This window comes from Triturus cristatus, chromosome 1_2, assembly GCF_964204655.1.
Source record: "Triturus cristatus chromosome 1_2, aTriCri1.1, whole genome shotgun sequence".
Lineage (NCBI taxonomy): Eukaryota > Metazoa > Chordata > Amphibia > Caudata > Salamandridae > Triturus > Triturus cristatus.
Window position 1 is genome coordinate 263,840,967 of NC_140580.1, and position 24,629 is coordinate 263,865,595.

The following is a 24,629-nucleotide window of genomic DNA, read 5'->3' on the forward strand; positions in this document are numbered from 1 at the left end:
ATCCGGTGGCCCAGGTTCCCTTTGAGTGGGGAGGGGTTGCGGGTCCTCTACGAGTTGCGATCAGCCCTGCCATGCCGGTCGACTGCCTGTTGGGAAACGACCTTGAACACTCGGCGTGGAAGGAGGTTAAGTTCAGGGCCCACATGGAAATGTTGGGGACCCCTGAGTGGACGTGTGCCCACACTCGGTCCGTGACCACCCGAAGACGGGATTCACAGAGGTTGGAGCCTGGGACAAAGGCCCAACCAGCTGCCGGAAAGGGTAGACGGGGACGGGGAAAGCCTGCCCCGGCATCTGACCCTCCAAAGGTGGATGGGGCCACTAAGGTGGTCCCGGAGACTACGGAGGGGGATGTAACGTCCCTGGAGGGCTTGCCTACCCCTGCAGACTGGCAGGTGGAGGGAGGGCCTACTAGGGAAGAGTTTTGTCGGGCCCAGAAGGAGTGCCCTACCCTTGAGGGTTTACGGCGGCAGGCCGAAGCCCAGGCAGCGGGTAACGATTCGGGGAACTTCCACATATACTGGGAAGATGGACTCCTGTATAGCGAACCCAAGGCTCCGCTGCATGGTTCATCCCGGGCCTTGGTAGTTCCCCAGCGTTACCGAGCCTTCCTATTAGGACTGGCTCACGAAATACCCTTGGCAGGACACTTGGGACAAGACAAGACCTTTGCTCGACTTGTCCCTCATTTTTACTGGCCTCAGATGAGGATTACGTCCGATACTTTTTGTAGGACGTGTGTAACCTGCCAAGCTAGTGGGAAGACAGGGGTGAAGCTGAAAGCTCCCCTGGAACCACTGCCTGTCGTTGGTACCCCCTTTGAAAGGGTGGGCATCGACATTGTCGGGCCATTGGATCCACCAACATCGGCCGGTCACAGGTTTATCCTGGTTCTGGTGGATCATGCCACACGGTACCCAGAGGCTATCCCTCTGAGGACCATTACTGCACCTGTGGTGGCACGGGCCCTTATGGGAATTTTTACCCGGATGGGATTCCCCAAGGAAGTGGTGTCGGACAGAGGTACCAACTTCATGTCGGCATACATGCGGGCTATGTGGAAAGAGTGTGGAGTTACCTACCGGTTCTCCACTCCTTATCACCCCCAGACTAATGGTCTGGTGGAAAGGTTTAACAAAACCTTAAAGGGCATGATCCGGAGTCTGCCCGAGAGCCTGCGGAGGAAATGGGACGTCCTCCTACCTTGTTTGCTGTTTTCGTACAGGGAGGTACCACAGAAGGGAGTGGGCTTCAGCCCCTTCGAGTTGTTGTACGGGCACCCTGTGCGTGGACCCCTCAGCCTGGTGAAGGAAGGATGGGAAAAGACTCCCAGAAAACTTCCCCCGGATGTGGTGAGCTACATGCTGGCCTTTCGTAGCCAAATGGCTAGGTTGTGGAAGCAAGCTTCTGAAAACCTAGAAGCCAGCCAAACGGTCATGAAGGAATGGTATGACCGAAACGCTCACCCGGTGGAGCTGGAGCCTGGCCAGAAGGTGTGGGTGATGGAACCTGGAGAGCTTAGCGCCCTCCAGGATCGCTGGTCAGGTCCCTTTGAGGTGGTTGAGAAAAAGGGCAAGGTTACCTACGTGGTAGATCTTAAGACCCCCAGGCAGCCCCATAGGGTGCTCCATGTCAACCGCCTCAAGCCTCACCAAGAGAGACCCGAGGTCACGTTAATGATGGTGACTGATGGGTCAGAGGAAGAGGACAGTGAACCTCTTCCCGATCTGTTTGCGTCCCGAGAGAAGGATGGATCGGTGGAGGGAGTGATCCTTTCACCGTCACTAACTCCTGAACAACGGAAGGACTGTCGCCAGGTGCTGGAGCAGTTTGCTTCCTTGTTCTCCCTTATTCCGGGAAGGACTCATCTGTGTACCCATGATGTGGACACAGGGGACAGCCCACCTGTGAAGTCCAAGTCCTACCGACTGTCGGATAAGGTGAAGGCTAGCATCCATGAGGAAGTTACCAAGATGCTAGAGCTAGGAGTAATTGAGCCTTCAGGAAGTCCTTGGTCCAGTCCGGTGGTACTGGTACCCAAAGCTGCCCCACCGGGCACTACCCCAGAACTCCGGTTCTGTGTGGATTACAGAGGACTGAATTCAGTGACAAAGACAGATGCTCATCCTATCCCGAGAGCGGATGAGCTCATTGACCGGTTGGGAGCTGCCCAATATCTCAGTACCTTTGACCTCACATCTGGGTACTGGCAGATTTCCCTAACGGATGGAGCCAAGGAAAGGTCAGCCTTCTCCACACCCGAGGGTCACTACCAGTTCTGTGTGATGCCCTTCGGGCTCAAGAACGCCCCTGCTACGTTCCAGCGATTGGTGAACCAGGTCCTCTCTGGTATGGAAGCCTTTTCAGTTGCGTACCTGGATGACATTGCTGTCTTCAGCCGCGACTGGGAGGACCATCTGAGTCACCTTCAGGCCGTTCTTCAGGCTTTGCAGAAGGCAGGTCTGACGATTAAGGCCAGTAAGTGCCAGATCGGGCAGGGGTAAGTAGTGTACCTCGGTCACTTGGTGGGTCGGGGCAAGGTGCAACCCCTCCAGGCCAAGATCGAAACCATCATGGCCTGGGAACCCCCCAAGACTCAGACAGAGGTTCGGGCCTTTTTGGGCCTCACTGGTTACTACCGACGCTTTGTCAAGGGATACGGTACCATCGTAGCCCCCTTGACTGAGCTCACTTCCAAAAAGCACCCTCGACGGGTGATCTGGACCGAGGGATGTCAACAAGCTTTTGATACCTTGAAAAAGGCCATGTGTGCGGCACCTGTTCTCAGGGCCCCTGACTTTGCTAAGGAGTTCATTGTCCAGACGGACGCGTCGGAGCACGGTATTGGAGCAGTGCTGTAGCAACTTAATGATGAGGGTCTAGACCAACCGGTGGTTTTCCTATCTAGGAGACTACTCCCCCGGGAGCAGAGGTGGAGTGCAATTGAGAGGGAAGCTTTTGCGGTGGTGTGGGCTCTGAAGAAGCTGCGGCCATACCTGTTTGGCTCGCACTTCCTGGTTCAGACCGACCACCGGCCCCTCAGGTGGCTGATGCAAATGAGGGGCGAGAATCCCAAGCTGTTGAGGTGGTCCATTTCCCTACAGGGGATGGACTTTGGGTGGAACATCGCCCAGGAGTGGACCACGCCAATGCTGACGGTCTCTCCAGGTATTTCCGCCTTAGTGAAGAGGACTCCTAAGGGGTTGGGTAGCTCTCCCCACTTTCAGCTGGGGGGGACGCGTGTTAGACCTGTCAGCCCATTGGCAGTTCCCTCCTCTTTTTATTATTTTTGTCCCTTGTCCCCTTCTCATTTTTTTCTCTGTCTACGAAACTTTTTTTTGGGTACTGATGTAGAGGTTCTGGGCGCCTTTTTCCCCTTACATGAGGAAAAGGCGCAAGGTGCTCCACTGAGGTAAATAAAGGAGGGTAGGATTCACAAAATGGTGGCTCCAACTGTCACCTCAGCACCCGGGCCATGACTGCCATGGGAGCTTCCAGAACCTTCTGGACCCCTCTGGCAAGTCCAGCCCAAGGTGATAAATAGAGGTGGCAGGAGGGCGGCCATTTTAGAGTCAAGCTGGGCTGTGGAATAGGCAGGAGTGAGGCACCTGAGTGGTGAGGTGATTGCGCGGGATTGGGAGAGGACAGACCCTAGGGTCTGCGCGAACCCCCCTACCTAGTTGACATCACCCGCTATCATTTGACCGATCCCCGCACTCAGCCATCGACCCTGGGAGGCATTGTGTTCTGGTTAAGGATCCCTAACGTAACCTGGAGGCCTGAAGAGGGATACCGTGTGGGAATGGCAATTGGAACTGCCTAGACCTCCCTGGATGACATTTGGGAATCCAAAACTTCCCCCCAGTGGTGACAGCGACAGCGCCCCATCGTGGACTTCAAGGCAGGGAGCTGGGCTAAATACACCCCGGGCTAATGGTCCTGCCCATCTGAACTGTTGTGAACCAAGCCCCTTAAATCATTGCCTGCCCGCCTGGCTGAACTAAGTTCCTCACCTTCGTGTATGTGAGGCGTGGGCCTAACTGTGAGACCCCGGTGGAGTCCTGAGGGAGCAGTGAAGGCTGGAGGGGTGCTTGGACTCTCTGATGGGGCATCGCACGCATCAGCTGAGTGTAGAGCTGACATCGCGCCGATCAATCGTTTGAAGCGGCGGCCAGGAAACTGACGGGCTGTGAAGCCACCCCCCCCCGGGTCACGTGTGCCGGACCAACAGACAAGCGCCGCCCTTCCAGCAGCAGGGTGAGGAGGCCGCACTGCAGTCGGCAGCGGCGGGAGCGCTTGTCGAGTGAGAGAGCCTGACGGAGTCAGGGCCGCGCCCCCGCAGATCGCGCTGCAGTCGGCAGTGGCGGGTGCGCTTGTCAAGTGCAAAAAGCAGGAAGCGTCGAGGGACAGCCCGTGGCATCAGAGGACCTCCGCTGTAAGCGCCGGGTGAGGTATTTCAGCGGGGAGGTGCCTAGGGAGACGCCCCCGAACCGGATGACAGGAATTCCTCTTCAGTTGTAAGGACAGCCATCTGGGAACTGGTTCCTCTTGTGCAGGATTGTGCCCTACTACGCGCAGGTCGGTCAGCGCGACTACAGTAAGCAGGGTATCCCGGGAGGGGGGAGGTCAATTCCTGGGGGACACCAACACTCGGACTGGCACGAAGAAGGTGACTGGAACTAGCTATTGGGGGATACAGTCCTGTTGCTCAGTGTGGGGAGGGGGAAGTCCCTCAACCAGCAATAATTGGGGATTGTATCTCTTTCTCTTGCTAACTGTGGTGGGATAAGCTAAAAGGGCGACTCCAAGATTACAGTATTGTTTGGAGTGAATTGTTATTTCCTCTGCAAGTTTAAGTTACATTGAGGACATATGGAATTGAGTAAGATAAGTTTACCTAGAACCGTAACGTACAGGTTTGACCTTAGACATTAGAGAGAGGTCCTTAAGCAAATGAAATGAACTGGTTCCAATTGTAATGTCAAAATGAAAATTGAATCCTGATCAGAAAAGAAATGTTATAAAGTACAATAACTCTTGTGCAAAAATCGGTGTAGTGTTCTTTTTGAGTGATGTGGCGCAGGATTGCGAGCTGAGTGGGATGCAGGCCTGAAAAAGCCAAATGGAGTGTTGAGCCAAGTGACCTGAGCCAAGCTACCCCCCTTAGACGTAGGTCTAACAATGGACTTTCCCTAAATCCTTAATTAAGGTGTCCATTTTACCTAAATTTCTCGGGATGGGAGTTAGTCAGTCTATATCTACAAGACCACTCAGTGCCTCAAAGTGATTTGGGCGAAACCAAGGAGGATGCAGGGGGGTGCTGATTTGCCAGCATAAACCTCTCCTCCTCTACAATGTGCCATGGAGGTCTGGGTGGTTGATAAAAGAACTCCAGGGGTAAAAGGGTTATCCCCCTCGTACTTACGGACCAATTGTCCATTCTATTTAACATTGTCTGAACCAAACCTGGGGATCTAAATGATAATACTATACAACCTCCAGGGAAAATCTTGGTAGATTTTCCCACCCACCCAATCCGACGCACCATCTTAAATTCAGAGAACAACAAATTATTATTAATCCCTGTCCTTGCACTCAAGAAGTGCATTGATTCATTCTTCAATGTTGACCAGTGCTCTGACTCACCGGGCAACAATGGGGGAACGTTGGCCAGTACCAAGGTGTTTGGAGTTGCTTCTGGTGGTAGATGCAAATTGGTATGTGGGCCACGGGAGCCTCTTTGGTCAGGAATCTGTACTTCTAAGGTGCTTGTAATCCGAGATCTCTCGTCTTGAGTGCGACTAATCTTGTCAGTGCGGGCGATACTTGAGGCATGTGTAGTCTGGGCCTCTCTGGTAGTTGGACCTTCTATCTGCTGTGGGGTCTCAATACCATTTGACAAAGTACATACTATCCTTGGGCAAAGTGGATCATCCTGAGGTCTTCGAAGAGGTTCAGGATGATGCACAACCTCACTCGCGGCAGTGCTCGTGAGTTGGACATTAGGGGAAATAACCTCCACCCTCTTTTGGCACTGATCAAGCAAAGTTGAGGAGGTACTACTAATCACTGGCTTTTCAAGGTTAGTTAACCTAGCCTCAATTTCAGTTAGCTTTTGCAATATCGGGTCAAAAAGGGCTGAGACCGTTAACTTCAGCTTTTTCCAGAAATCTTACCTCTCCTGGATTGGTAATGCTCCCATTGATTCCACATCTTTTAAAGCCGGAATGGGCCCCTGATTATACTCTTTATCAACAGGTTTACTCCTACCTCCTAATGGTTTAGGCAAGAGGTAATTTTGTTTATTAGGGGCCTGCCCTTTCCTTTTCTTTGATGGTGGTGCGAGGCTATTCCCATGATTAATTTTTGCTTTTTGGCCCTGTGTAACTACATTTGGCATAATAGATTTATCAGATTTATCAATAATATCAGAGGCATTAATAACTTCTAGGTCCAAAACCGTAGAGTGTAACATGCTGGTATGCGATGTGTTTTCTTCCGGGTTAGATTGTAACACAGGGATGATAGGAGCAGATTGGTTGTGTGAGTTTTGGGGCTCCAGGGACAATCTGCGCTCTGTGAGTTCGATTTCATGAATGAGTGCAGACTCAGCCCCCAATAAAAAAGCGTCCAGTGTCCCCACAACCCCCTGCCCATTTCCACATTTGTACCGCTTTGTTCGCCATAAGTTGGCAGGGTATGCTCAGACGTGAGTCCCTTGCTCACTTTGCCACTGGATTCAAGCAAACCTGGCTGAAGACGGCTGAAATGCCAGAAACCGGTCCTAGGAAGCTTGTTTCCGGTCCAGGGAAGGCATGGTTTGGCAGTTCGGGCTGGACTGTTCCCATGAGGCACAGGGTCAGACTGATTTGCATATGGCCATGTCTGAACTGGGGTGGCAGAGTGGGCTAAAGAACGGTGATGGATCAAACCCAGATCTGTTGACTGGGTGTGAGTGTTTGATTGGTTCTGATGCTCCGTCCATCACCACCCCCTTTTGTACCATTTCCACATTTGGGCCTACTCATTGTTATGTCCCCTCAACCCATGCTCAATGTCAGTTATGTCAATAACCCAGTACCTTGGGTAGTCAAAGCAGGTTGTCTCTGGATCCGTAGATTTCAATAACGTGGCCCAGCCCTGCCTCCTTCGGTCTCTGACGGGCGCAGACGGGCCCGCCCTTGTACCGCGCTGCGTTTTAAAGCGCCTCCAGGCGCTGAGAAGCAATGCGGGCGGCGTTGCAGGCTGGGACATGTAGGCTGAATCCCCCTCTGGTCAATCTGTTCGTAACAGAGCAGCTGCGCAATGGAAACAGGTTTCCCGCACTGCGGGATCCAGCGCTGCGTTTTAAAGCGCCTCCGGGCACTGAGAAGTGATGCAGGCGGCGTTGCAGGCTGGGACGTGCAGGCAGTGTCGCCCTCTGGTCAATCCGTTCGTGGCAGGGCAGCTGGGCAAGGGAAACGGGCTTCCCCACCAGCAGGCATTGGAGAAAGAACCCCAGTATCTCCTGATTGCGCCAACATTTGCCATAAAATACACTCACAGTGATGTGCTCTTTCTGCATTAATACTAAACAGTGGGGCGCGGGGCTGCAAGCAGGAACTATGGATATTGTTCCACCTGGACTGAGTTCACCTCATACACAGTACCCTGACACCATGGCAGAAATGTGCAAATATCTCCATTGTGAACGTGCAATGACGATGATGATGACACAGCAGCATGTTAGGAACCTGCACATCCCAAGGAGCAGATGCATTTACTGTTTTGTTCCTTGCATCAATAGACAAAGGCTGAAATGCTGCACAAGGCGCTATTAGCTGCTCTGTGTCTTACATGCAGAAGCCACATGAAAAAAAGACTACCGTCCATGCCCTTAACTCTACACTGCACGAGAAAGGGAGGTGGCGACTTTCATAAAAGATGCTTCTGAACATGTATCAATCAAAAAGAGATCCGCTGCGTTCGTAATTAGGACTATGAATATCAGGGGCTCAGAAAACCATCCGTGCAGCTCTAACGTATACTGTAACCAAAGGTGCACCTGCAGCACACAACACACAGCCGTTTCCCGGGCCCTCCACCCGACACACACACGCATATGCCTCTCAGTAATGCTGCTTATCACCCAAACCTGCCCCATGACCTCGCCAAAGAATCGCCCTTTGTAAATAAACGTGGCAGACCAAATCTGCCCTTACCGCTCGTGGGGTAAAATCATTCCAAAGGAGGAGAAGTCAGGCCGGAAAGGAGAGCAGTGTCTGCCCACACCCGCTCGTGCAAAAAGACAGCCCGGCTTGCTCGTCTCCCTCAGAGCCCCTCGTCGGGGAGCGGTGGTGTGCGAGCACGCAGGCTTCTCTCCCGCCCTATTAGCCATCAATTCCACACCCATGCTAACGCTGTCCACAGTAACATTCCATTTTCCCAACTCAGATAGCGTTCGAACCATTGGGCTCTGCAAAACCAACAGAAAATAGAACATGCCAGGGCCATCAGCACAGGCGACCTGGAAACTCAGAAAAGGATCGAAGAGCGGCATTGATGGAGAGAGTAGCCATCATCATAGAGAGCAGAACAGAGGATGAGCGGCACGCTGTTCAGTAGCTCGAGCAGCAGTGCTCATAGGGATAGGACACGCAAGCGAAGCAACATGTCTATAGAGAGGGGATTGGGAGCAGAGATCGAGAAGCAGATCATTAAAGAGGTTATAATGGGTGAAAGGACTATTCATAAAAATATTTGCAATGTTATAGGTATCGCATTTAAATGCAAGACCTATGGCATTGCAAACAAATGGCCGCATTATCCCGATTGCTTGAAAGTGAAAGTTGGCATGGGCACCTGAATGTAAGCGAAGCATGTCGTCGTGCTTAACGTAGGAAAAACTCAATGAAGGAAATAGTACACGTAGCGTGTAACAACCAAGTAAAGGGGCCAGTAACCATGAGAGGATACAAATGACGACATGTCCGTATTAAGGAGGGACTAACAAGCCTCTTAAGGGACCAGACGACAGCATTTACAAAGGACAAAGACACAAGCCAATAAAAAATATGGGCGGGGCTTCTCCTTCGTACAGTACCTACAGCAGATCACCAGAGCAGCGCCTGCGCACTGCTCAGGCTCGACCTAAAAACGGGCCACATGTATGATTGTTTTGCATACACCTGAACCAGAACAGGTCTCAGTAGTGATTCGCTCTGTACAGCGCAACAGAGATCAAGCCAATAGGGCTACATGTTTCTGCAACTTAACTCATTCTAACTGTTGTTCTTTTGTGCTGGCTTTAAAATGAACAATTTCCACGTTTTCCAGCAAGACTCTCTTATGCCTGAATGTTCTCACTCATTTTTCAATGATCACACATTATTATAAGCTTCTTTGCAAGCACAATCTTGGAAATTCATTCTGATTACCTCTGTTTCCCAGAATTCAGTGACAATTCATCAACAGCTTTGTCATAAACTGTTCTGATGTCGTCTAAGCATCCATTGTCTCCAAATGCTCCCCATTCCATGTTAACACACATTCGTCCTTGATCTCCCTCCACCATTTCTATGTTTCTCGTTTCTTCCATGTAGCAAGCATTGCTGCCAGTCCCTGAAGCAAAAAATAAATTGTTTGACATTAATGACCTGCAAAATAATAAAAACATAGAAATGTATACTACATAAAATAGTGTCTTGTATTTTTAGTCCATTTTTATTTAGCTGATTTTACAAGCATTTGCAAAGTCAATAGCTGTTCTAGCCATCTTAGAATGCTATTTATTTTTTACTTCCAAATGTCAACTATATTGCATGTAGACAACTTGGTAGCCATATTAAATGTATTAAAAAATACCAGTCGCGCATGCTGAAATATCGCTGTGCTATTCCTACCATCGATTTTACCTGTTTCCCACTCACTACATCCCCCACATAAACAATCACTCACAAGACCTGGTTACAATGGAAGAGATGGAATCAGGAGACTCCAACAGCAGGGAAAAGCAGAGTGGGGACTGTGGCCATTAAGAGAGGTGGCAGTCTACACAACAATTGGCTCCAAGATAAACCAATTTCATGCAGGTAACTGAAAGCTGCTTGAACAACTCTGCATTTATAATGCACCCAGTGCTTAATTTGTAAAATAATGTGTAGGATAGTGCACTTTTTGTATGTCACCTCCCCACGGTTTGCCTCAATGCTATTTGTCATGACTCTGAAAGTGCACTGGAGCCAGCTGCCCAGGCCAGAGTGCCAGTGATCTCTCCCTGAAACTGATATGTGTTAATTGGTAACTCCATTTGGCAAAGGACTTTAACCCCTTTACAAGTCCTTAGTACATGGTCCCAGTGGTACCCAGGGCATGTATGTTAAAGGGGTCACCAAAACTTGAAGCACTGTTTGTGCCACCCTCAGTGCCCAAAGTAAACTACTGACAGCAGGCCTGCCATTTCAAACTGATGGAGCAGTGCAAATTACTCGTACTTGACTTTGCCCTCACCATGTGTGGCAAAGTGAATGCACTATTTTTAATATATGTCAGTCACCCCTAAGGAAAGCCTCCTGATCCCAGGAGGGAGGGTGCATTATATTAAAGGTGTGGACATGCAAGTGCAGGCGTATACGTCCCTACAGTGGCCGTTATCCATTAAAGGACACTATAAGGGATAGACAGTCCTTGGATAACATTGGCTGGCACACAGGCAAACCCGAGGTTGGCAGATCCATTACGGTACTGCCTAAATATGTTGTGCTTGGTATCAAACAACGTGCCTCATCACCTCTGACATGAGATGTCGAGGACGATATAGCCAGTGCTGGTGAGTGACATCTGAAAGTAATGTGGTGAGCAGGTCACGGGGATCACGAGGTCTAACACATATATGTCATGTAGAGAGTACTGTTAGTGGAGTACAACCCAACCTCCATAACTGAGTAGATTTGGGAGGATAAAAATAAAGAAGTTTAGAATGCTAACAGGTGCCAGTTACACACTATAAAAAATGTAAGTTATCATAATAATAATAAAACCATATACAAATTATAGGTCTAATACTGAACTTCTTGGTTTGGATACAGTGGCTGGCTCTGCAAGGTTGTCCTTATTCTCTGTAGCCCGATAACAGTCCTCAGTTTGCAGGGTCCCTAGTGGACACAGCGGCCAAGCACGACTGGCAGCAGCTGCAGCCCGGTCTGTTAAACTAGTGCAGCAGGGGCAGAGAAAAGCTGTCCCTAACCCTCCTTCTACCAGTATACAGGCATAGTGACAGAAACATAGGGACTCCAGTACCTGAAGAAACACCACAACACCCCGCTCTGGTCAGGCTGCCCCTGCCCTGGCTGCCCAGCTCCTCTTCCTCCCTCATCCCCGCTCACCGCCTGCCCTGGCTACCGGCTGCTGCTGGAAACACTGCATTTACACAAGAGCATGCAAAGAGGCAGCTAAAGGGAAAACGAGATTTATGACATGCCAAAGTGACAATATTTTGGAATTCTGAGGCAGAAGTTACATCAAACTGTGCTTAGGAACTTAGGGGTTCATTGTTACAAAACCTAGAGTAGGCATAAGATGACGAGTAACATTTTGTTAGGCTGGAGTTTTGCTTTCTATGCTGCAGCACCTAGAAGATGGTAAGTTTGTCAAGTCTCAAATGGAAACAATGAAGATAAAGCGATGTTCCACAACGGCATCTCAGCATGGAGCGCTTTGAAGCAGGCTCTGTAAGCACAGCTGATGACATCTGTATCACACAGTTACCAAATGGACTTAAGGTTCAGTCCAAAATTCTTCGATTTATTTTCTTAAAAGGTGGGTGCAGCTGTTAAAGACTAACAGGTGGTTACATACATCAATCAGGGAAGTCTTGTGTATGTATAGTCCGCGTTCAAACCACAGGGGATCTTAGTGCTTAGTAATTATTTTAGAGTGTGGATGAAAGGCTGAGTGGACCTACCGGTGTTCGAACCTGTGACTACGAGGTCAAAATCAAACTGCTGCAAGAGATGCATTAGTCTACTGAGCCACCAGACGAGATTTGTCAACTGATTTGACATTTGGATCGAAACCTTCAAAACCTTTGCTAGAGAGCTAGAGTGATAGGAACAAGTAGACTTTCCACAGTGCAAGACAACAGTTTTACAAGAAAAAGACGAATCAGTGCCAGAACTCCTAATCTTTAAAGTGGACGTCATTACTTGGAATTTGTATCATTTGACACAGTGCTATGCCATGGTATGGTGTCCGAGACAGAGTATTGTAGTTATGTGCTGTTCACAACTGTTCCATCATTATGCTTTTCAGGGACACCCGCGTGTCCCCAACAGAGTAATGCATGCCAGAGTGTGTTTTTAGAAATTATGTGAGGATTAAGTTTAACATGGTTTGTATCATTAAACCACACATGCTTTGTTGGCCAGGCTGAAACTTCTGCTGGCTGGGTAATGGCGCTGCTGAAGACACAAGACAAAGAACTTTTCATTTGTGTCCGGGGGACAAAAAACATAACAGGGGGTATGCAAAAGCCAAACGATTACAACAACAATGTATATGTAGTAAATTGCATTGCAACACAACAAAACCCATTCCTGCACTTAACAACGTCAACATTGACAGGAAAAGCAAATTACTTTACTTTAAATAACTTTATTTCGGTCGAAGACCATAAAAGCACAGAATAGAAAAATACTACAGTATACAATTTTGCTACAAACAAGCAGAGAATGCCGCCAGTTGCATTAAAAATATTATAGATTTTGATTATCCAAAAACATAAACATAGTTAATTATAAAAATCATTGCAGAAAGATTTACACAAATATGAATACTATCAACATTTCTTTGTAATATACGTAGATGATCAGACACCAAGGACTACATAAATCTAAGCATACTGCAAGATGGACTATGCAGAGAATCCTTCATTTATAACACGTGCCCTTACTATAGCTACGATATAAAAAAAGCCTCATTTTGCTAATTCGTCTCATGTCAAGGAGGCATATTATATTCAACATATAAGTCTAAAGAACAGAAAATGTTCTCAAAATTAAAGAAAAAAAGAAGTGTCATAAAATAAGATAAAAACACTCAAAAGTTAAAAAGCCTAGATCAGAATTAAAAATGTACGCAGTGCACACAGAAAATCACATGTCACTTTACAAGGCCCCTGCGTAAATACCACATCGAATTTAAAAATTGAGAGACAGCAAAAACTATTGGGGGATGGGTATCATGTTTTAATATCCTAAACGCCTCTAGATGTAACTTAAACCCAAGATTACGACATATTGGTATTATCCAGCGTTTGCGTGGGAAGGTATATGCCGGGCAAAAAAATATTACATGTATTTCAGACTCTTCCCTATGGGTGCATGCAGGACAGGTCCTCTTATTCTCTAGTGCCCAATTGCTAGTAAGGGCATTTAGAGGGAGATTCCCCACTCTAAATTGCATATAGAGTTTCCTGGCCTGCAAGGGATGAATCAAGTCAAGGATCTCTTCTTTCCTGTATTCAGCCTTAACTAGCAAAAACTCAGCAGCAAGTTAACCTGTCTATAGAGGTGCACTAAGTCTTGTCTAGATATTGATCGACATGATATCACTGGGGTTAGCCAGAGATCAAGCCTACCTAGCCTAGCCAAGAGATCCCTAATATACAATAACCACAAAATCTTGTTTGTGGTTTTAATAGTAAGGATCTCCCTCAGCTCGTCTCTGTAGGCGGAAAGTTCTGGGGTCACCCATACCCAACGCCAAAATGTAATGGGCCTCAGGGCAATTTCTTCATTTATGGGCAACAAGCCCAGATCCATACGAAGGGGAACTAGGGGGCTACTGAGTGGAGACCTACAATCTGTCTCATAAAGTTGTTCTCTATTTTTGCTAGATTGACAGCAGACATATGTCCCCACATTTCAGCCCCATATAGAGCGGCCCCTCTTGCCTGGGCTTTATATATTTCTACTGCAGGTGCCACTGACCTATATGTGGGTGATCTATGGAATTTCATTATCCCACCTACCGTCTGAGATAATTTGAGTCTAGCCTTGACCATTTGGGGTTCCTATGTAAAATCTTCTGATAGGGTAATACCTAAGTAATCGAATGTCCTCACCCTTTCCAGGGGTATACCATCAAGAGAGGGACTTGGCTGAGTAGTTTTGGGGGGGTTGAAGATCATGTATTTTGTCTTGGTTAAATTGATCTCCAAGCCCCGCTTAATACAAAACTCGGCAAATCCATCCAAAATGCGTTGACTCCCTGATGGAGTTTTAGACAGCAACAAGGTGTCATCCGCAAACATCAGCGCTTGTATATTCCCCAGACCCAATTTAGTGTTGTTAAGATGGTCGATGAGCCCATTGATATAAAGACAAAATAGGGTTGGGGCAAGGACACATCCCTGGCGTACCCTCTTTTTGACAGAGAAACACGCAGATAATTCCCCATGTTTCCCGCTTCTTACCTGCGCATAGGTCCCTGTATGTAGCCTCACCAGGACTTTAAGGAGATAGGGTGGAATCCCTAGGTCGTTTAAAACTTCCCAGAGTTTCCCCCTAGGAACCAAATCAAAAGCCGACTTCAGATCAACAAAAATAAGATAGAGGCTGCCACCCTCCATCTTAGCTGTTTTCCAGAACAACAGTTGTAGCCTAAATATCTGGTACACAATTGAGGTGCTTGATCTGAAGCCGGCTTGATAGGGGCTCAGGATTCCTTCCTCCTCTATCCAGCTTTGGATACGATCAAGAAGGACCCTGCCCATCAGTTTTTGTGGAATATCAATAAGACTGGTGGGTCTATAATTTGACGGTAGAAGTGGGCAACCTTTTTTGTGAATGGGAACAATCTCGGCCCCACACCAGGAGTCTGGCGGGGCCATACCCCTCAAGATGGCATTAAATAGAGCACATAAATAGGGAGTCCAAATTTTTGGTTCCATATGAAAAAGCTCCCCTGGGAGTTTATCCAAACCAGGGGCTTTATTAAGGGATAGTCTGTTAATAGCATTCCAAACTTCGGTCAGAGTAATATCGCATAATCCTTCTGAGTGAGGCACATGCAAAGAATCCAAAAAGGCTGTGTTGGCACCCACCAATTCCTCCTCAGCATATAGAGCCTCAAGATGTCTCTCCAAGACTTCTGGCGGTATATTGGGCTCCCGGGCCGATTGTCCTTCCTTGTTTCCCCCACTTACTAGAGCCCAAAATAATTTCAAGTCTCTATCCTTCAGGGCAATCCTAAGTGCCTCCCACTTCTCGGTTTCCCAATTTTTCTTTTCCCTTTTTAGGATCCCTTTGTATATTGCCCGAAGGCATTTCATTCGGAGTTTATCCTTAGCCTTAACTGCAGCTATTAGTTCCTTCTTTGCTTTGCGGCAGATGGCATTAAACCAGGAGTTAGTATTATGTTTAACTCCTGTACGTGTTGCAGTTGGGTAGACTATCTCAATCAGCCTAGCAACTAACCGCTCATGAATCTCAGCTGCCCTCTTCTGGGTCCCATAACAGACCTCCGTCTGGCCTAGTTCCCCCATTTCCTCTATCAGAGGTATCGCCAGCTCATATACTTTAGCCAGCTTTGTTGGCGATTGTTGTATATGGCACCACCTGACCCTTCGTCTATTATTTGAGAGCAACAGTTATACCCCACACTAGACGGAGATAGAGGGACAGAGATACCCATACTCACGGGGTTCAAGGACAGTACCAAAGCATTGTGGTCACTGTCCTGTCTCTCAAGTACCCGAAAGTCGTACCCGAAAGTCAAGGACCTTGTCCCAAGATTTGGTTTCCACTAAGATATAATCAATCAGAGACGATTGGCCTTCCCTATTAAATGTATGCTGGGCCGGTTGGTCAGATTTTGTTCTCCCATTACAGGCCCTGAGGGAGTATGCCAAAGTCAATGAGTGGAGTTGGATGGCCAGCGGTGTCCAGATTTTTATGGGGGTGATTTGAGGTTCGGAATAGACCAGTGACGGTCTTCTTCTGAGGGCTCACCTAAATTCAGATCGGTAAGTGGCTCGAACTGACAGTTGAAGTCGCCCCCCACAATCAGCATCGTATCTGGGTCTAAGGTTGATAAAAAGCATCCCAGATTGTCCAAAACCGCTTATTCCTGTCTATAGCTTACAGGTCTGGAATATATGTTAATGAGAGCTAGTTTGAACTTATTGGGGAATGTCAACAAAACACATAAAATATCATTTGTTGGCAAAGTTATCAACTCAACTTGCGCCCCAATATGTGTGCCCAACCAGATAATTAGGCCGCCCGACGGTCTACCCCTTCCACTGGAGGTGGCCAGAATGCTAAACGTTGCAAATCCCATCCTATGATATTCCTCCGTGGCCCAGGTCTCCTGGAAGAAGCAGATGTCATGGTTATCTATGAAATCTCCCCAGTCTGATAATTTATTTTTAACACCTGCTAGATTCCAAGATAAGATCTTCAGACTATCCCCTACTTTACTGGACAATTCCTGCACTTTGATTATAGGGGAGCATAAAGCTCCAAGGGGGTTGTTGCCCATCTGGCTAACATCCTGGGTCTTTATCCGAAGATCTGAAGCTGGAACTATCAAATCAATTGCTTGCTGTGTCCCCAAGCACAATGGGTGGGCCTTTGATAGTACATCCTTCCCCACCCCCTGTGCTCCGATGTTCCTAGTTGCATTTTGAGTCCGGCCCCTACAATCCTCCAGTAGAACCTTAGCTGGATTATCTTTAAACAGGTCCCCCTGCCTTGATGATAAGGTGGTATAGACAATCTAATTTTTCCCTATATCAGAGCCTAAGATGGTTTTTACGGTGGTTGGGTTATTATCTATGGGTAAGTGGTGGTTTCTGAACCTACAGCCACCAGCCCCATAGATTATCGCATGTAAATCACCCGCACAATCCCCATTACCGTGTGTGGGAGTTTGTCAATCTACCAGATCAAGGGGGCTGTATCTATTGCTTACAGGGATATTGAAGCATGGTGTAGTGTCGCTATCCCAGCCACCTTGCTGTGATTTCCCTAGGTGGGCCCTTAATTCCCATTTTTTGTGTATCAAGCTCATCCTCTCTTCAAAAGTGCCCTGCGGATAGAAATAGCTAAGTGGTAGTGTCTGGATTTTTTTACTTATCGACAGAGTAGACCATCGTAAGATATGTTGGACCGTTCGTCTGTCCCTAAAGTTAATCAAAATACAATCCCCCTGGATGTCTTTCTGCCGCTGGCCTACCCAGCTGACCCTACGCACGTGGATAATTTCACTGTGTACCCAGGGTGGAAGGGGTCTGTTGTTGTTTAACCAGTGTGATACTTTATTTCTTAGTTCTGTGTGTGTCTCCACCCGACAAGTCTGTAAACTAGGTACTCCAGCTAATACCACCACATACGGAGAGGAGGCTGGTGGCAGAACTATGCATGGGAGGCAGGATTCGGTTAAATGGAACAAATGTCCGTGTCTTTTTTTGGCACCCTCGTTTGGGAGCCTATGGTCCTTCTCCCAATTGGGTATACAATTAGCAGGGCCCTTTTCTTTGTTTACATCCTCACCATTTGCGGAGTCACCAGCTCCCATTGGTGAGGTAGATGGTCCAGACCTATCAGAATGTGGGTGGGGAAAAATAGATGGGTTGATTGAAGCAGTCATTGCTTTAGTTGGCTGCTCGGGTCCTGCCCTTAGGGCCGTATCTATGGCACACTGCACCCCTTGAAAACTGGATGGTAGTTTAGTGCCCCAGGAATCTACTAGTGATGATAGTGAATTAATTTTACTCATCACTTTATCTAAGCTATTTGAAATTGCAAGATCTATGTAAGCTTTGAGATCATTTACCATCTCTATAACCCAATCAGGGGAATTCCTTCCATCCTTGCTACTTAAGTCAGATGAACAGTCATTAGTGGAGCTCCCAGATGATACAACCGGGATTTCACATGAGCATTTTTTGCCTGTGTTAGTTTTGCTTTTCTTTTGGCTTTTTTTAATCTTGGGTGTATTATTTTCAATATCTCCCCCCTGATCTCCCCCTTGCTTTGATGTTATCGCTGCTTTGCCCTGAGTTGTCGTTGCATGAGAATTATAAATGTCATCTGTTTGTTGAATTTCCCTAGGTGTACCTGATTTCGGGGCTACCGAAGTAGAGGGTAATATAGGCATTATCGATAGGCGTCTCTCTGTTCGCGAGATTTCATTGGTTACTACACCAATGGCCTGCTGCAGCATTTTATCTATGGCAGTATGCTTTTCCATTGGAGTACGGGATTGCGCTTTCTGTCTGGTACTGATTCTGTAAGATGAGGGAGTATGTTTTCCCATATCCTAGTTTACAAGGGGGGCACCTGCTTTCTCCCACTAGGACGGGAATTGGTGTACTAGCTTAGCGCAGCTTAAGGCTTTGCCGATGTTAAACCAATGGGGATACAGAACAACCTCAAAAGTGGGGGTCCTCTGGGAATTAATGTTCAATCACTCACAGTTCCAGGGACGTGTCGGTCCAGGTCGCTCACCGCAATATCTTACTTGTGTAACCCAAGAGTGGAAGATTAGAGGATAGGCCCAGCCCAGCCTCCTCCGACCTGTGACGGGCAAAGACGGACGAAGCAAGGCGCTTTATAAGCAGGCAGCGCGTCAGGTGATGACTCCGAGGGCTTTCTGAGACCTGCAGTCCTCTCCCCAGTACAATGGTAAGATCTGCAGCGAAGTTCTGGCTCCGACAGCGGCACCCGCGAAGCGGGTGCGGCAAGGCGCTTTATAAGCAGGCAGCGCGTCAGGTGATGACTCCAAGGGTTTTCTGGGACCTGCAGTCCTCTCCCCAGTACGATCAGCAGCGAAGTTCTGGCTCCCGCAGCAGTATGTTCCAGAAAACAACCATCTGACTCTGAATATCCCTTAAAGAACTTCACATATGCAAAGGCTTTTCCTTGTGCAGTATAACCATAGACGTGCAGGATAGGGGAGTCTTTGGTAAAGGGCACTGTGCATATAAATCACCAGTTCAGTATTTTAGACCCACTTTATGGGCACTAGTTCAGTCTCAGGCAGGCAGAACACAAACAAAACGTGTGCAGGGGTTGTCTTCTGCGTACAGGACTTCCTACGCTGCGTGTTAGGACTAAATTATCCTGCGGGGGTCTCTGGTTCTTTCGTCAATGGAACCGCTGACTCCGTCGTCAGCGTGGGCCCCGTATTGTGGAGAGATATGCTCAAGCAAGCGCATATGCGTGTGAGGTCCCCCGCGCACAGGGAGGGTTGTTTAGGTGCTCGTTTGGCTCCCCCGCGTTCAGGGCACGGTCCAGTGTGGCACATGTGTTTGGGATAGTCCCCCAGACAAAGAGAGGAAGATCCCGCTGTCAGGTTATTCAGCCCCAGTGACCCGCAGCCCACACCCCGCCCAAGGCAGCACCACCCGCAGCGGCGGAGCGTATGTCGCTCAGGGTTACCAAGTGAGGTGGGTGGTGTCGGTGCGACGTCCCTCCGGTCTCCGGTGCTTCACGGGGGACCCGGGGGGCTCTTTCGGAATCGCACGCTGCCTTCCTCCCTGGAGTGATGTTGGCGTCCCGATGGGCGTCCCCTGTCTTCCGTACGGCTTCCTCAATCTCCGGGCGGCTTCCCCGATGACGCTCCCTGTCGAGCACAAATCCCGGCGGCTCCCGATAGGACGCTCCCTCGCTGCGAGGCCCATTCCAGCGAAGGCCCCTCCCGATCCTCCTCCTCTGGGTCTGTCAAGCACACTAGGCACAGCGTTAGACTCTAGCTAACCTGACGACAAAGCAAATTAATGTCATCATAAGGTAACTACCCAATAGCGTGCAGTGGTGGCTGGTAACATTAATAAATGGTGGTGAAGCACTCACCATAAATGCTGCAGGCTACCGATCACTACTTCCGGTGCTCCTCTCCCCACGCTGATCCTTAGGGTGATGAGGAGCAGGAAGGGGTTCCTTCCAAGTGGAGCTCGAACCCAACCAATCCTGGAGCAATTCTGAGAATGCGAGCAGCTCCAGGATAGGTTGGAGCAGGCTAATCCAATGCTCACTTTCAGGCTGGGGGCCTGTACCAGCAAACCCCCGGCTGTTACTCAGGAATCTTCCCCGCCCCCTTCCTCACACTCTAGCAGTGCATCCCGGTGGCACACAGAATATTAAAATGGTAATGTCCATTTTATTATTCTGTGTTTACCGGTGCGCCAGCAAGTGGGACGACATTCTTCCGCCCAAGACGAGAAACTGCCACTGGATGTGGCATGCACCCAGGTGGCTACCTTAAAGGTTGCCCACTTGGATGGCCAAGCCTTTCCTGTGCTCTGGCTGCCAGCACACGCTTGCTGCTGCCTAGCCAGGAATCTGACCCCTGCCTGGCGGGGTGAACTCTGCCAGGAGTCAGAAACAATGGCCTGGAATGGAAGGAGGTCACACCTCCCTCCCTGACAGGCTGGCTAGTGGAGTAGCACATCAAGGCAGTGAGTTTCAAAGGATGCACCGCCCATGATATGTAACAAGGCTGCTTCTCAAAGGTAACAACCCTCCCCCCCCCCTGCCACCAGACATATTTGCACCTGGGCAGGTGAAACTATTAGGTATTCAGGAGGTGTACACCCCCAGAAGGCTAGCTACAATCTAGGGTGAGCTACCTGGTCTTTACAGCTAAGGAAGTCTTCTGCCATTTTTACAAGTGGTAGAATAATGGGTTCTGGGTAGAAAAGATGACCCACACCCGCAGATGTGGTCAGCTCAGAGGCGGATTAGCTGCTGGGGCTAGTAGCCAATTGGCCACTTGTACTCACACCCCTATCCCCCCTAAATCTAGGATTTATGGGCTACCCTTGTCACCAGAACTTCAGTTCTGATCTGATTTGCAATAATGGCAAAAGAGGAAACCTGTGTCTGCAACAACAGGAGCTACCTAACCCAAAGGCGTAATACTCTGCACCTGTGACAAGCTTCCAGAAACTGCACGAACGCGGCTCGTCCTGGACCAAAGTTCGGTTCCCACCGACAAAGGGAACCCTTTGAGAGCCACAGGAATCACCAGACTCCCCTGGAGTAGTTACACTAGTCCCCTGGAACCGCAAGTAAAAACAACTACCTGAACCGAAGAATGACTGGCCATCGGGCGCTCCGAGGGATCGTCGAGAAGTAGATTGTCCTGTGCATTGTGGAAAACCTAGGCCTGACCTCCAAGAAGTTTCAGATGGCTACCTTGTTACCCAGGACTTCTGGACGTTGAAATCACTTTCTGCTGTGCTAACTGCAGCCAAGACTTGTTAGTCACCAGTCTGGCAACCACCCCCTTTACTCAACGCTGCACCTCGAGGGAACACTGCAAAATCTTCATCTGACATCAACAACGGCTTCATCGTCGACTTTTGGCACCCTGTTCCCCACCAGCACTGTGTAAGTAGTAAAACCAGCTCTGCCACGGCTTCAGCTTAAGCACCAAGGACAACACTGCACCCGGGCTTCTCGAGCCAGGTAAAACTGAACTGACTGTAGTGTTGGATCCTGGCACCCGCATCACACTCCTTGGGTTCCTTGCAACTCGACCTACAAGTGACAATACTAACTACCACTTTTTCCCATTGACTGCAATGCAAACAGTCTGAAGTACTGAATATGTGGTTTATGTTTTCTTCTATAAACCATTACTCCAGTTATATTTATCTATCTCCCTCGTTTTGGTGTCTAATTTAAGATAACAATCTGCTTTATTTTTTTATAAATTTAGAGTCAGATTTCTTTTGAGTCGTCTTAATTACTTATCGTCCATGTTGGTACTCTGAAATGTTCACCACATTTTCCTCTAGTAAAGCATGACTGCTCTTTGCCACTCTACCAGGGCTGAGATATGGATTTATTATTGTGTATCCATGGACCATCTTTGGGGAATAGTGAGAGTATTGCATGATGAAGCCTAATCAGCATCACCACATAATGGTCTGGCTTCCTAAATTGGTGTTACAGCGGTGGGATCTTGAACTTGTGTTTCGCAGTACCACTTGATCATAAGTGATTTTTGCATGAAAATTTATATGAATTGGAATTCTAGGGCAGTGTAGACCCCCATTCCAATAGTAAAATAAAAAGGCTTAGGAAAGTTAGAAAAAAGATTTAAAAGTTATTTTTTCATTTTAACAAGGTCCGACTTCCAAGTTAAAAGATACCCCCAATGGAAGCTAGTAAGAATCTCGACCTGGCAGTCAAACCAGCCCTGAGGATCAGTGATCTAAGGGTGTTATGCAAAGCAAGGGGCATTAGCTATAGAGTTACAGCTAAAAAGGAGGAACCTCAAAAAGCCCTCAGCTCCTATGAAAAGGAAAGACTAGAGAAGGAGGGCCATTCCTCAGAGGAATACACTGAAGAGGGTGAGTATGAGGACCTAGCCCAAATTAATGATGATGGGGAAGAAGGTGAAGACCCAAACTCTCCACCCTCTTCCAGACCTCATTCACCAATGGGAAGAGACTGGAGTCACTCTAGCAGACGCCCTACTAGTAAGGGGGCAGCAAGCCTTGAAGAAGAGCTTGATCTCCTCTCACTAGAGGAGAAAATATTGAACTTGAGAAAAGGAGACTAGCCCTTTAAGATAGAAGGGTCAAAATGGATTTGAAGCCCAAAATTAATGGTGGCAACAATTTTAATAGGGAAAAGGAGGAATCGTTTGACCCTAAGATCCCCAAAGGGATTGCCCACAAGGTTTAGTGATGTAATGACATCAACAAATGAGAGGGCCTGCAAAATGAGGAGGAAAGGTAACCAGTACTGGGGCTCTCTACTGTGGGAGGTATTTTTGGTGAAGGGCAGATATTGACTTTTGACCCTTAATGAGGATGTGGCTGAGTCCTATCAGCATATGAAAGAGACCTTGACAGAAGGATCTGGACTCACCAGAGAGTGGTATATAGTGAAGCTTAGGAACACTGGTAAATGTCAAAATCAGACACGGGTGGACTTTGTGGACCCTTCAGTAAAAGCACTAGAAGGTTGGATAAAAGGCAATGAGGTGGACACTTATGATGGGCTCTATAATTTAATTATGAAGGAGCACATTTTGACTAAGTGTAAGCCAGAGAAATTGCATCAGCATTTGGTGGATTCCAAGTTCACTTCCCCCAGACAGCTGGGGAGGATAGCTGAAAAATGGGTCAGAACCAGGGTGTCCAGAAAGACCCATGGTGGGAGTGACCAAAAGAAGGGTGCTCAGACTTCCCAGCAGAGGAAGGAGGAGAGCAGGAGCCAAGATAAAAAAAAGAAGAGTTCTCAAAAAGCCCTCAAATTCTTCCTAAGAGGGTGAGCCCAAGACTTCTCCCAGCCCCAAAACAAAGGGTATCAGGGAAGGAACTGGGACACTGCAAATGCTTCTGGGCTGTTTCATGACTGTCATCAGGCAGGACACAAGAAAGAAAATGCAGCATGCTCCAAAAAGTCTCTAATGATGGACAATCCAAAGAGTTGGCTAACATAGGAGTGGGGCTGGAAGTGTACTCTGGAAAAGCCAGAGGATACACTTAGGCTACTTTAGCTTCCCTGGGTGGAGTGAATCTTGAAGCCCTGGCTGTATTACCGCCACGTCTGGAGAAGTATACACAAAGGCCTAAAATCAATGGAACTGAGGAAGAAGCTCTGATGGATAGAGGTGCCAGTGTCACTATGGTGGCTACTAGACTGGTTTCCCCAGACCAAATGATACCTGGTGTTAGTCACCAGTTTGTCAATGCCAACAAAGAGAATATGCTCCATCCAATGGCCTTGGTAAGCTTAGAGTGCGGAGGGATTACTAGTCCAAAGACGATGATTGTGTCCCCTGCCATCCCAGTGGAGTGTCTGTCAGGAAATGATCTGGAGACTTCTGCTTGGCAGAAGTTAGAAGGAAGGCTCATGCGAAATGTTGGGTCTCTGTGACTGGGTGTGTGCTACCACAAGACCACAAGCAGCACATCAGGGAAGGAATGGGAGCTTGGATCCTGAAATAGTGGACCAAAGAATAACACAGGGCAAGATAACTGCTAAGGCAGCGTCACAGAGGTCAGAGGACCATGGGGAGAGGTCTCTCGAGGGAGATGCCCTGTGTCTTGTGGAGGGAACTGCAGGAGAATGAATTTGGCCTGACCTGACAGAGCTTCTTAGTGCAGGGGGACTCTCCAGGGTGCCTGAGGAGAGAACTGCAGCAGAATGAATCTGGCTTGACCTGGCAGAGCTTCGGAGGGGCCTCCAGGGAGGATCTATGCCAAGGGCAAAAGACATGCACAACTCTTGGAGGCCTTAGGTTACGCAGCAAGCTACAAGACAAAAAGAGGGCGCTGTTGGTGGCACCCATAGGATCTAGTGAGAAGATAGGCTTTTGTACACTGAGGTCAGGGATCCCAAACCAGGGGCATCCAGGAGACTGGTGGTCCCCCAGGTGTACAGAGAGTTTATTCTGATATTAGCACATGATATCCTCCTAACTGGACATCTGGGACAAACCAAAACATGAGACAGGTTAGTTGCCTATTTGTATTGACCTCAGATGTCTGAAAAAGAAAAGCAGTTTTGTCGCTCCTGTGTCACCTGCCAATCCAGAGGCAAGACAGGGGGGAAACCAAAGGCTCCCTTAATTCCACTTCCAGTGGTTAGGACTCCCTTTGAAAGGGTAGGGATTGGCATTGT

The 24,629-nt window shown here is 48.3% G+C and overlaps 1 protein-coding gene across 3 annotated transcripts in view; it reads right to left on the reverse strand.

Annotated features, from left to right (window-relative positions):
* The window catches only part of HK1 (hexokinase 1), a 1,728,681-nt gene that overhangs the window by 216,385 nt on the left and 1,487,667 nt on the right, over positions 1–24,629 (reverse strand). For all 3 annotated transcript variants that reach the window (XM_085603586.1, XM_085603588.1, XM_085603587.1), the window contains one exon: positions 9,417–9,600. In XM_085603586.1, the coding sequence (XP_085459712.1) occupies positions 9,417–9,600 (184 nt within the window). The remainder of the gene's footprint in view (positions 1–9,416; positions 9,601–24,629) is intronic.